This window comes from Chenopodium album, chromosome 10 (assembly GCF_948465745.1).
Source record: "Chenopodium album chromosome 10, dcCheAlbu1.1, whole genome shotgun sequence".
In the NCBI taxonomy this organism is placed as follows: Eukaryota; Viridiplantae; Streptophyta; class Magnoliopsida; order Caryophyllales; family Amaranthaceae; genus Chenopodium; species Chenopodium album.
Window position 1 is genome coordinate 17,090,381 of NC_137843.1, and position 13,876 is coordinate 17,104,256.

The 13,876-nt window shown below is 33.0% G+C and overlaps 2 protein-coding genes across 2 annotated transcripts; both read right to left on the bottom strand.

Annotated features, from left to right (window-relative positions):
* Nucleotides 1–2,669: 2,669 nt before the first annotated feature.
* LOC145563721 (uncharacterized) lies at nucleotides 2,670–5,808 on the bottom strand. Its single transcript, XM_081624153.1, has 4 exons — nucleotides 5,598–5,808; nucleotides 3,889–3,980; nucleotides 3,176–3,294; nucleotides 2,670–2,848 (listed from the first exon to the last, which is right to left on the bottom strand). Exons 1-4 carry the CDS (start codon nucleotides 5,791–5,793, stop codon nucleotides 2,770–2,772), a joined length of 486 nt encoding a protein of 161 aa, XP_081480279.1. The 5' UTR covers nucleotides 5,794–5,808; the 3' UTR covers nucleotides 2,670–2,769.
* Nucleotides 5,809–7,999: 2,191 nt separating this feature from the next.
* On the bottom strand, nucleotides 8,000–13,481 carry LOC145563723 (acyl-acyl carrier protein thioesterase ATL3, chloroplastic-like). Its single transcript, XM_081624154.1, has 5 exons — nucleotides 13,141–13,481; nucleotides 12,529–12,629; nucleotides 9,091–9,200; nucleotides 8,470–8,565; nucleotides 8,000–8,368 (listed from the first exon to the last, which is right to left on the bottom strand). The coding sequence occupies exons 1-5, from the start codon at nucleotides 13,347–13,349 to the stop codon at nucleotides 8,249–8,251; spliced, it is 636 nt and encodes a 211-aa protein (XP_081480280.1). The 5' UTR covers nucleotides 13,350–13,481; the 3' UTR covers nucleotides 8,000–8,248.
* Nucleotides 13,482–13,876: the final 395 nt, after the last annotated feature.

Sequence of the window (13,876 nt, forward strand, 5' to 3'; positions counted from 1 at the left end):
TACTATTTCCCACTTACCTTAAATCCTACGTTGCCACGACTTCCTTACCCTACCCACTCTTAAATTAATTATGAACGACTGAGTAATTGCCCCGAGTTACTATTTCTATAGTTGTGCAACTATTAATTTTTAAAAGCATCTAATAGTTTATATGTAGGATGTTTTTTTCAATACTTTATAGTGAGTATAATATTATTTATTATGCAGGGCTAGATAGTTAAACAATAGAAACATCTTTTAATATATTAGTAAAGATTGACTCAATCAATGGATTAATATTGTTCATTAAACATTTACTTGGAATTTGAATGTCCATGTCATTAATTTGACATATTTTTAGGAATGTTTTTTTTTTCAAGACTTTAATGTTTTTATAAAGACTTTAATTATTGATATCTTTTGGTAAAGAGAAAGGTCCAGTCCGGTTCGGTCCAATCTAGTTCAGTTCAATTCAGCTCTAATCATTTCAATTCAGCTCCTAATTTCCTTCTCTCGTAAAGTATTCATTTTAGCTCATTTCAGTTCAGCTCAGCTCCAGCTCTAATCATTTCAATTCAGCTCCTAATTTCCTTCTCTCGTAAAGTATTCATTTCAGCTCATTTCAGTTCAGTTCAGCTCCTAATTTTCTTCTCTCAGAAAATATTCATTTCAGCTCCGCTCCGCTTAGCTCAGCTCTAATTTCCTTCTCTCATAAAATATTCAGCCCATCCCAGCAAATTGCTGAACAGGCCTAGAGTCCTAAGAGCATCTCAAATGCTAAGTTACAATACCTTATAGGTTACCTTATCACATCACATATTTAAGCTACTCGTAGTATATTTTGTAGCTATAAAGTACTCTAATAGTTAGTAGTAGCATACTGTACTTTAGAAGAAAAATAAATAAATAAATTAGGTTTTTATTATACATGTCATAATTTATGTGGTGATGTTATCTTTGAAACATCTAACAACGTAGCTTGACTAAGCAAGTGCGGGGTTGCCCAATCAAGCTACATCAACTTTTTTCACTCTAACAGTAAGTTACATGCTTGTAATTAATTAATTTGCAAGCAAGTCTTTTTCGTATACCATTGGAGATGCTCTAAGGGAAACAAGTGATGCGAACAAAATTTAAATCCAAAACTTTAGTACTAATACCATCCCTCTAGCTTGATTAATTTTTGCTTCAAAAAATATGTAAATGTAAATTTTTAGTTTTTTTTTTTTTTTTAAAGTGCGAGGTTTTACTTCAGCTTTGGAGAACTCTTCCAAGAATTCTTTTGTAATCTATCTTCCTAAAGTTCTTTACGATGTCTTTGGATTGAATGAAATGGAGAGAAGGGAAGGGAAAGATATTGGAGAGATGAAGTATCTTTCATTTGGATAACAAATGAGGAAGGAAGGAAATTGAAGGGGAGAGAAATGAAACGATTAAATTTTAGGAAGTTGATCCCTCTAATAATGGAGAGATTTGGAAAGAAAACCCACCGTTATTCCCTCCCCTCTTCTCCTCTCTCCCCTTCTTTTCCCTCCCCTTTCTTTATCCAAACTCACTACTAATCTTTATATAGTTAAGAGCTTACAAGCCTTATATTTTCCTATCAGCACATTACAATGTGCTTATTATATATGACCACATAACTCAACATTTAATTACAAAACCATTTTATAATCTTCTTTATAATTTTTGTTCCATAAAATGAAAAAAAAAAAACTTTATTATTTATTAGTAAGTAGATATAGTAAAAACTATTAGTCAGTAGATATAGTAAAAAAAATACATTCATGCATTTTTTGACGTCGTAGGGCTTATATCATCACAATCTTCGGCAATAACATTATTGTTTTTTCCGTTAAAAAGTAATCTCTCCGTTTTTTAATACTTGCTTCATTTCTCCATGTGCGGAGTTTTAGAATAAATTGGAAAAGGTAATAAAATATGAAGGTATTGGGGTAGGTGGAAAAATAAAAAATTGTAAAAAGCAAAAGTATTGGAGAGAATTGGAGGAGAGATAATATGAAAATAATTAAATATGATCATAATGGGTCCACTAGGTGAGAGAAATTAATCTAATGTTGTAAAAACTTTCCAAATAAGGAAATAGAGTAAGTATTTAAAAATGGCCAAAAAAGGAAAGTGGAGCAAATATTTAAAAACACAGGGAGTATAAAAATGATTACAAAAGAAGTGACTAAACCATTGCATAATAGGAATTACATATATATGTTAATAATACACCGTTTAAGTATATAAATAGTGTAAAAGTAAAAGTGATGCACTTATTTAGAACCAGAGGGAAAACTGCGCAATTGCACATAACAATTTGCATAATAGGAATTATAGTAGGAAATACGTACATTAATAGATGAATAATAAAATACAGTTAGAGTATATAAATAGTGTAAAAGTCAAAATAATACACTTATCTAAAGAAAATACTGCTCAATTACGCAGCAAAAGAACAAAATTTGTGGTTTCCCACAACATGTTACTATCTACTCCGTACGTCCTTACGCAATAGACAAACACATGGTTATTTTTTAGACGAACCAACCCTAAATAGTTCAAAGAATTTAGATTCAATTCTACATTGGTTTTCTAATTAAAAGACAAAAACTAAGGGAGTCCCTTTTATAGACATGAAAACAATCACATATTCACATGTGGCTAATTATTTCAGAACTATGGAAGTATTTTATTTCATTTATCAACACCGGTATAGTTTATCATAACATGCTATTACAACATAGCTACTTATTTACAATAACAGCAAACCGTAGATTTCCTTCAGACTCGTTGCCTTACTACAAGAACAGGACACTTTGCATGATGAATGCAGTAGTTGCTAACACTTCCAAGAAACGCCCTGCATGAAAATGTATATTAGAGGGGAAAAAAGAGATGCTCGTACTGTGTATGAGTACTGTAGCCTATAGGGTAGCAGATAATTTGCTTAAGCTTCATTTCAGTAGCAAAAACTATCAAACATTTTCAAATTAGAGTATGCTTGAAGGAACTCTGAAGTTATATGATGTCGTGACTTGAGCTCTATATTAACTTTGAAGTTATGTAACTATTACTTAACGAGTTAATGCTGTTACATGATGCTGCAATGCATAAAGGGTTTTGTAAATTATAAACATCTGAAAGCTCAGGTTAATCTTTGGATAAATTTCTCCAATCTTAGACAAACCTTTGTAGAGCTCCTCGACTATGAGTGCCCATAACAAGTAAATTACAATGAAACTTCTCCACTGCATCACATATAGCATCTTTCGGATTGCCCATCACACACAGTGTCTCAGCATCAACCTGTAGCAAGTAAGATAATGAGTACCAACAGGGGCACAAAACATATTCAACAAAAATGTCTAGTACAGGCTATATGTTTGGTGCTTACCATTGTAAATCGACAAACATTCATTGAGGTAGACACAACTCATTTTGAAAGAGAGTCTAACCAGATACTAGCTTGACCGGGTTCCAAACTTAAAGCACTTAGTAATAGTTGGAATAGCTAATCTTATACGAGTAAATGAAATCATCTTTCTATTCATTCTTTAAAGTGGAACAATAGTCTAAACTCACAATTGGGGATCAAAGTTTTAACATAAACAGATATACGACTGTAGGAATATAAAACTAAACTTGATCATTATGTAGACAACTAAGAAGGGAAATATCAATTGAATGCGAAAGGTAAAAGCTAGTCCAGTAAAGAATAAACACAGGAAAACCATGGACCATAAAAGGTTGCCTATGATCACTAGGAGTTTACAAACATTCCATGATGTTCGCTATATTGATGTTTGGCAATCAGCATCAGTCTAATAAATGGTTGTCTGAATAAAAGATGAAATGAACTTTACAATGGGAGACCACCAGAGAGGATTTAAAGGTTCTTACCCCATATTGTGCACATATTTCCTTAGCTTTCGCAAGGAGAGAAGTTGCAAACTTTTTTTGATTCTCTTGGATTGTTGTTACCAGGTCAAGAGCTACAAAGACAGAACACAAAAAATACCAACATAAGTGTTGTACTGATATATCTCAAAAAATTTGTGCTGTCAAACGTGTTAGTCATTGGGTACCTATACAGAATGAACCAATAGACCAACACATCAACCTAATGTATATCTTTTCAGTTTAAATGTGGAGAATGCACCATATTTTTAATGAAATACAGTATTAAAATGAAGCTAGTAACATTCATAAAAACATGGATCTCTATGTTATTCAGTTCTAATTGTCCAGAACCCGTGTTAGGCCATATTCACTTATTTCCATTTATGATCTCTTAAGTTCGTGAATATAAGTTCTAATCAGGATTTCTCAAGTTCATCAAATTACAGCTAAAAAAAATTATAATAAAATCTAATAAGTTTAGATAAGTCAAAATCAAATAAATAGAACATACCCTTAATAGTTTCCCCCCTTTTCAGGACTAGGGATATTGTGCAAAACCGTTAATCTGTTATAGTGTTATTTACTTATAACCTACTCCATACCAATGGCAGAGCCAATATTTTGAAGGTGGGGTGTAAAGGGTTAATAATATATTCCATACAATTATTTTTAATTATTAGAGTAAAATACATGGAAGTTTATATTCCTTCAATGGTATAGTATTATAGTCCTTTACTGTGTGTTTGGATAACAATAACAATAGTGACGAGAAAGGGAGGGGAAGGAAAAGGACAGAAGAGAAAGGGAGGTGAGTGGAAGGAGAGAGTGGCTTTTCATTTTCCTTCCAAATATCTCCAACAATGGAGGGATATGGTTAATGTTCTTTTCGGTACACCATGCACGCGGGTGCACTATACTATTTTCACATTAAGATGGGAGGAAAATGGATTCCCTTACCCTATGTCTTACCCAAATTAAAGAAATTATACTCTCCCTTTCCTTCCTTTCCCTCCAAAAATTCCTATTCAAACATAGTGTTAATATAGAATCATTTTAGAAATTATAAGAACTAAATTAACAAAAATGTATTATGATTTATGATCAATCAACTAAATAAAGGGTTGCCCGGAACTGCCAAACATTACAATATGTATAGAATTATCCAAATCTTTGTAGCTTACTCTGAATTTGGTGATCCTGTCTAACTTAAACTTTGGCCTATTTCTACACTAACATATGTGAAAAAAAAGTAAAGCCATCAAATGATTTTCTTAGATTCGTTTTGTTTGTTGTGCATTTTCCAAATCAAGAATAAAATAATTAAATTTCGCTTTAAGGTACTAAAAACATGTTCTTAATTTACACCTTTGGAAGACAAAGACCATCATGTAAAATAAGAGGTGGCAATTCAACAGTTGGGTCAGTTAGATCAGGTCAATGTGACATGCAAAAGTTAAACTTATGTCATTATTTGGTTTTATCGCCAATATGCTTATTTTGATAATAACATAATCAAAACTAGACGATAGACACATTAATTGTCAGTTTGGCTCGGGTCGGTTAGATCAAGATCGGATTGCGTGATTTCAATTAGATTTGAGGTATTCTAGGTTGGGTAATTAGATACGGGTCAATTTTATCAAGTCTACTCGTAATCAATCAATTTGTAACAAAAATGTGTTTAATAAATAGAGAGAAGGAAGACATACGAACAGTGCCGTAACCACCAGCAAAAACACCACTTTGTGTAACAGAAACAGCCGTAAAAAGAATAACACCAGATTTGAGTTTATCGCCCAGATTTTGTAACGCCCATTTCAGAGCATAACTGCTACACTCACTCTCATCAACTGCTACGATCATCTTTCCATTTTGCTTCATCTCCGCTGCTGCTTCCTCTGCCATTTTCAATTTTGATTTCAATTCCTGTTTTCAGATAAGATAAGAACAAATATTTGGAACTTGTTACTTGTTTAAGTCAAAGGAGAACAGAATTTGGTCCTATTTGAATTGGTTGTTTGGAGTTTTTGACTGTTTGCAATGATATTTAAATACTTCACGTCACTGCCTTTGCCATTTAAGAAATCTGTGTGCGGTTTACATCTGGTGTTGTTTATTAGCCAAATCGCACATACGGTTACGCGTTGCCACGAGGCATTTCCACGTGTTACAAGTTTATACTGTTTTTTCCTTGTACATTTAAAGCCACTAGAGGTCTTAAAATCTGACCCGACTAATCTAATTCAAAAAATCAACTCGAAAAATATTCTATTTAGAATTCCACTCCTATGAACATAATAATTTAACATGACTTAAGTTGAAATTATTAGACCTGATCCAACTCAGCCTCACTGAACTTGATCTAATCCAACCCCATTTCATCCTCTAAAGACAGAGTTTCCTATTGAAGTTTGAAATTGATTATAAGGAGGTTATCACTTTCCATTGATGTTTGTATATAATGACATAAAACACAACACCATTACACCAAACTATTGATTTATTGAAGAAGTATAAACATATGACATACTGTACTTGATTAACTCAGCTTTAGCAACTATCTTATAATCACCAAGTCACCCACAATTCGCAAAGTAACATTGTCTTAATCTTTTTTTTTTTTTTTTTTTTGAGTAAACATTGTCTTAATCTTAAGAGTCTTTAATCTAAAATACTCTTAAAATAATAATAATGATGATGATGATGATGATAATAATAGTAATAGTAATACTAACAATAATAATAGTAACAATAACAATAGTAACAATAATAATAGTAACAATAATAGTAGTAGTAGTAACAGTAGTAGTAGTAGTAGTAGTAGTAGTAGTAGTAGTAGTAGTAACAGTAGTAATAGTAATAACAGTAATAGTAGTAGTAGTAGTAATAACAGTAATAGTAGTAGTAGTAGAAATAGTAGTAATAATAATAGTAATAGTAGCAGTAGTAGCATTTGCACATCCTTATTATTACAACATCATATTTTATTTATCATGTCATAACACTGTCTCGTTTTAAACCAAAAAGGCGAACTTTACCTTCAAGGTCAAAACTTAAGAGTTTATCCATCGATTTCTAATGCAGACATACTGAATTGAAGTAAAAATCAAGAGACTTTTTTATTGTAAAATAAAAATGTAGATTATTATCTTGTAACAGAGAAATAATTTTATTTTTTATGTGCAGCTTTAGCCAAGGGTATCCATGCAGCGATGGAATCAATGGCCACCTCCGCCACCACTAGGTGCAGATGATAACCGTTCGAGCAAATAAGCCATTTGGTACTTCACCCTTTCATGTAAAGGGTACACAGAAACATGATCATTTCTACTGCTCGTAACATCTTCTTGCAACACTCTTGTTGCCACAACATGAAACTTGCCTGAAGCTGAGATTATTAACACGAGCAATAAGATCTGAAGACTAATCAGCCAAGTTACTTTCATATTTGTATTCAGAAAATTTTGTAATATACTTTGTAGATATAAGATTTTCACTTGAAATTATTAGTGTATAGGCTATAGTTTTATTACCTTATTATACAAATGCTGAAGGATTCAACGAAGGATATATATAGACATGATAGCAAATTGAGCTTATTCTTTGACTGATGGTAAACTCTGGAATGTGGAACTTCCACAAAAGAAGCAAAATTTGGCTTTGTAGCAATGAAAATCGACACATACGTACTAAGGTTCAAAACTATATACCAAAAAAGGAAGAAAAAGGCTCCAAAGGCTGCTCTGTTTTGGTTCAAAGCTTTGAAAGTATTGTGAAGCAAAGCATGAAAATCACAGAGTCAGAGGATAACAGTTTTCTGAGTCATACTTGATAACTCCAAGACTGAGGGAACTTCTAAAATTGACAGTTCTTGACTAACTTTGTTTGAATTTTGACTGCCTTGTTATCAATATCACCAGCCATCAGCAAGTGAAAATTCTACAGCAGAAAACCAATCCACCAAATTTATTAGTCAAAAACAAAAAGAAACCGGCCATTTGAGGGAAGATGAGACACTCGGAGGCGGGAGGTGGGTAGTTTATCTGAGGTGAATGCCTGCTAAAGAGTAATGGACATGGTGGTGTACATGCAAAGGAACTGATAGACAAAGTTTAACTGCTCAAAATTTGTTACTTCATAATTATGTCATAAGGATACAGGAGAACTATTCTAGAATACAAATAATTGACACAATAATACCAACACTTCACTGAACAAAAGGTCATTTTAATGTACTCAATGGAAACAGTAATTCAAACCCCTTCCCCATTCGTAATTTGTATTGCATTTGAGGCTCATCCCAAAAATAAAAAATAAGAAAAAGCTTATAAATAAAAAGGAAACAGGAGAGTTTGTACAGTCAAGCTGGGACCCCATTTTTCATATAATTAAGGAACTTGGCTCTCGATTCGGGAGGAATACGGATTGGGCGAAAATTTTTGTTAAGCCAGACTGCAGTTCCCTTAGCTTCAAGGATAGGCTGTCAAACAAAAGATGTGGCCTTTCAGTATATAGAGAAAAGCAAGGGAAACGTTAACAACACTATGCAATTATAAAGCAGGGGCAGGATAAGAAAACAACCTCTTGATTTGGTAACTTATAAATGTAATGCTCAAAGAAGAAGCGAACAGCAGAGTAGTCTGAGACCCTCACTTTCACAACAAATTTGTCTCCACTCTGCTTGACATGGAATGAGCAGATGCATTACAAACCAATCAGATTATAATGATATTGGTACTCAAAACCCTAAGCGCTCTAGGTATAAATCTATACAATGCAGAAACTAATTTGTAATTATTTAAGGGAACATGGAAAATAAAAAAATAATTTTGGCATAAGTAACTCATATCCTTAAGCAGATGCACTCACCATAAGCAATGTTTTGAAATAACAATTTCAGGTAGGAATAAGGCCCATCAAGATTATTACTTATTAGTTCAAAAGTTCCAAACTGCATTGCAATTAGCTAGGCTAAACAGCATTAAAATGTTTCTTCTGCTAACCAACATGTAATTTACCATTCAAGGCTCTGGGCAATCACCTTCTGCCATTGTGTATCCTAAAAATACTTGCATGCAGTTTTTCCATGGTAGTGTATTACCACCAAGATTCATGAAAAAAATATCTAAACAAAAATAATTCATGAAGACAACAGATAGTAGCACTATTTCAGCAATTGTACAAACCATGTGGAAAGCATACCCTAAGAGGTGCGATAAATTTGAGAGTCAATTCTGACAATGCAAGTGAATCACCACTGTGAGCAACAGCACTAGCACTCAGACCAATACTTTCCAAAAGCTCGTGACGTACTGCATAAAAGTTCAAGAGCTTGGTCAAAAATCTGCTTGCAGAAAACAAATACTTGTATAACATTAACGCATTCAATAAGTAATAAGAAAAAATTCAGAAGCAAGCAACATAGAGCAAAAATACAAAGCCAATAGCATCCACAAACTTTCCCATGAGTCTGGTTAATTGATACGGAGTATTTTACTAATTCATCACAAAACCTATAATGCACTTCAGTAAACAGAAAAGCAAGGCCCTTGTCAAAAGGACTAAGGAAACCTAAAATTGTAAATTATTTAAGTATACAGAACAAAACATTTCATATGCATGGTTACTGACTACTATGAAGAAAATATATTGAAAAAAAATAGATGCAAAGTTTGTGGTGTTGTGCAGGAAAACACTTTGGTAGCATAAATTTAAAAAATTGCTGAACAATTCAAGATGACGCAATATATATATATTGATGCAATATATATAAAAGTTGGAGATCATTGAACGATATTGATGAGGAAGATGATACCCGAATATAAGCAAGACAGTCATCAGGAGAGGAGGGCCAACATGGATTCCCTTATAAGCAGGTGAAGGCCATGGGTGTAAACACTAACATTTATTGAGGCATCAGGGTAAACTTATTAAATAGACCAAAGAAATGCCATATTGCCACACTAGAGGTTATAGAAGAATGAAAGAGGACAGGTTGTGCAAGACAAAGACGATCAATCCAATTTCTAAAACCTTTTTGAAAGACTTCTTTTTTAGCTATTGATACATAAGACACCCCTAAAGCAGTGTATATAGGGCTTGAGATTCTAGATGCTGGCCTGGCAAAAGGTTGGAGTGACAGCTTAGTGCAAGTTTTTGCTGGTTGTGCAGCATACTAAGAAGCATTTGAGAAAAGCAAATATTTAAGTTGGATGCCAGCTCTTCACTGCATAGACCAAATGCTAGAATTTTATTTTTTTATAATTACTTTTGGAAAGCAACAGTATTGCAGGAGGACAAAGTATCAGCTACAATTGCAAGGCTAGGAAGACAACTTATACGAACTCTGAAATACATCCCTATGCTTGGAAGAAAGAACTGAAAATCGGAAGGGCACTTATTAGACCTGGAGTCACACAATTTCTAACTTCTTACATGACATTGAAGTGCGTTAAAAAGCAGACCTGCAGCTTGCCATGTTTAGATCTATAAATGGACATTCAGCAAATTTACTACCGGTTCAGAGAAGGAAGATGTGAAGATGATTTTCTTGGATATTTAGGGTTTTGGATAAGGCACAGGGTAACACAAGTCTAAAAATAAGCTGCCACTGGTGAAAGCCTGTCCAATGGTGCTTAAATGGCAAGCTTAGCAACGGCCACAAAAAAAGATTAAGGATATGAAATGGTTGAGTAGAACCTGTTTGCTTTATGGGACCTGGTTATACAGAGCAAAAAGGTCTTACGCTAGAGGCATACAAAAAATAAAAAACGATGAAGCACTTATGAACATTTTGGTAAATTAGAATATATGCTCTTTTCTATTCATCATTTCCTTCCCTAATTGTTTCTACAGTTTTAATGATGCTTTTTCCATCCTGATCTCTCTTTGCTTCACATGAAAGAGAACTTTGAACTGTGTGAGAACCAAACAAGGATCTAAACCTATAACAAAGATAAAGAAAATGACAATGAAGATGATGGGAGCCTTGGCAATGATAATTGGTAATTTAACATTAGTTGTAAATTGTATGGACAGTTAGAAGCTTAGAACCTTGTACCTTTTATGCTGTTCACTCTAGATTCTTGGTGGTCTTTTGTGTTGTAATTTAGCCCAACACTAATGATGGCTTAATGGTTAAAAGTTTCCCTTTTCTACAAAATTTAGAAGTTTAAGGCTAGTATCTTTAAGTAACATACTACCAATGCTACACTTTTATGATTTCAATCTTGTGTTACTTCATATATGAGTAATCTTGTAATTTACCCAGTTATAGTGCTATTTATGCAAATTTAGCAAGATCTTACAGTTTAATTTAGAGGGCCTCTTCTGAAAATTGAATTTACCTTGGGAAGCAACATAGTTTAAGTGTGGCATTACTCTGTCTTTCTGTGGACCAGGGAAGATTTCTATCAAATATTTGTGGCATTACTCTGTCATTTGTGATAAGTGACATTGTGATAAAATTAGCACGCTAGGTCTCTCCATTTCACATTCAGTTCAAAGAGCAGTTTATCCATTAAAATTCTTTGTTTCCTCTAGTGTAATAAATTAAAAATAGATGTTGATCCTGATAAAATTGGCTAGAAAAGGAAAAATATTTGGAAAGGGCAGAGTGGCATTTGGACATACACATATTGTAAGGAACAAGTTACTCTTAAATTGCAAGAACCACAAAATTTCAGGGGTCCAATGCATGATCTCTAGCACCATGAACAACTACCAACGTAAGGCTTCATTTGGTGTATCTCATTTTGTCTAATGTATATATTATACAAAGTATGAAGTTATTTAATTTATTTTGAACTTATTTAATTTATTTTAAACAGGTACCAACGTAAGGCTTAATCTGTGTGCATTTTTATGAACTTTCTAGAAAAGTTAGTGTGGCATGGTGAGTATTGCAAATAAAATTAATAGTGGTGGTCCCTTACCAATTATGCTAGTGTGTCAGTTATTCTAAAACGACCAAAAGAAAGAAGTGTATCAATTATTTTGAAACAAAGGGCGGGATATGAACTTTTTTTGAACTATCCTAACTAGATCAAACTTACTTTGTCTAACGTAAGTCAAAATAAGATGTACCAAATAGTCCCTAAGAAGGATAAATCTAGAACAAATATATATTGGCGTGTCTATAGTGAATAAAAAGATCATTTTTATCTAACACAAACATTTTAAAAAAATCGGATGTACAATAAAATATTGTACATCCGCTACAAAGTTATCTTGAAATAATCAAAAGTTACCCTATAATGAATGAAAATTACCCAGGATAATATAAATAAAAGTTATTTATGCTTTATTGATAAAAGTTACCCATAGAAGTGTTAAAGTTACCCTAAATTCAACAAAAGTGACCCAGATGCACAATAATAATATTACTGTACATCGGATATCTACAAAAGTTTTGTTTATCTAAGCTAAAAAGAAATGTTCACATTCATAAATAGCATAGAATGGTCAAGCATTCAGGGCAATTATACAACAAAGGAGCCAGGAGGCAATAGCATCAAAGGGACTTCAGAACACACATTAAGAAGCATCAATAACAAAGAAAAGGCAATAACATCACAAAAAAAAATTGCTCAATTAGTCTATCAAAGAAAAGATTTAAAGCAAAGTATATGGTCTACCTACCATGTTCGATATAATTCGCATACCTAGCATTGTTAACAACACCAAATTGATCCAATTCATAGTCACGTACTTTCATCTCAATCTCAAAAAACTCAACTGCTCTGCAAATAAGACAAGATCATCATCATGGCATTAAAAATTATGGAATGTGTAAGAAAGCAAGTCATTCATCTATATTAACTACATTGTCTCTACTACATTTTCACGGTGTTTCGAATTGAATCTCATACAATCATACCACATCACACCAAACTAAAACACAAGATCTTATTTCACTTGTATAACGAAATATCATCACTCTGGTATTTGAATATTAACATGTAACGATTCTAACAACATCCCAAGTGAATATATTCATTCTTTATACAAATATCGTTCAAATACGGTCAAACTCAAAAGCCTAAGTCCCAATTTCCATTTGTCATGTAAATCACTTCCTATCTCTAATCTTGTACAAAATTTGACCCATTTTCTAAATTACTAATCCAACAACAACAAAAAAAAAAAAAAAAAAAAAAAAAAAAAAAAAAAAAAAAACTTTAAACCAGTATAAGTTTAACCAAAAAGCTTAATTAAAAGCAAGAAACAAGTAAAAATAAGCAATTAAAATACCCTTTGTCAGTCGTGAGATCAAACGCAGGTGCATTGGTAGCACATGCAAGAGGAATCGCGCGCTGATTATGCCATCGACAATTGAACTCCAATGGCTGAGAAATAGATGGAAAGCGCGGCGGAATTGGGCGGAGATTTTGGAGGCGAGCATCCTTGGGCGGTGTCAGCGGCACATTCACGGCCGTGCAAGTAGTAAGTGCCGGCAACATAATTGGAATTGATTGTTGCTGCAGATCGTGTAATTAAATTCTGTGATAATATATGGGCCTTCAGCCTTCTACATGGTGTTTATTATTTTGGGCCGTTGGAAGTTGGTTGCTGCTATTTATCAACAAATTAATTGATTTACAGGCTCTACTGTTCGAGCACAGATATTGTGATAATGTCCAAATGTAAATCTACTGCATAAGTTAGGTATGGTAGATTGGAAACCACCCAATGCTATTAAACTACTTGATTTTTAGCCACATTTTTATTGTTTTTTACAAGAAGATCATTCAACGAAAACAGCAATACAAAACTTATACAAGAAAACACAGAACAACCAAATAAAAAACAAGTTGTCTAGGAGAATCAAATAAGAAAATAATAAGTAAGATGATATAGGTTTTTATTTTTATTTTTTTGGTAAAATAATGAATAAAAATTGTGATTGAGGAAAAAAGGATTAGACCTTGTTCTTTTGAATTGAATTGAATTGAAATAAGTTGAATTGAATTAAACTAAACTAAAACAA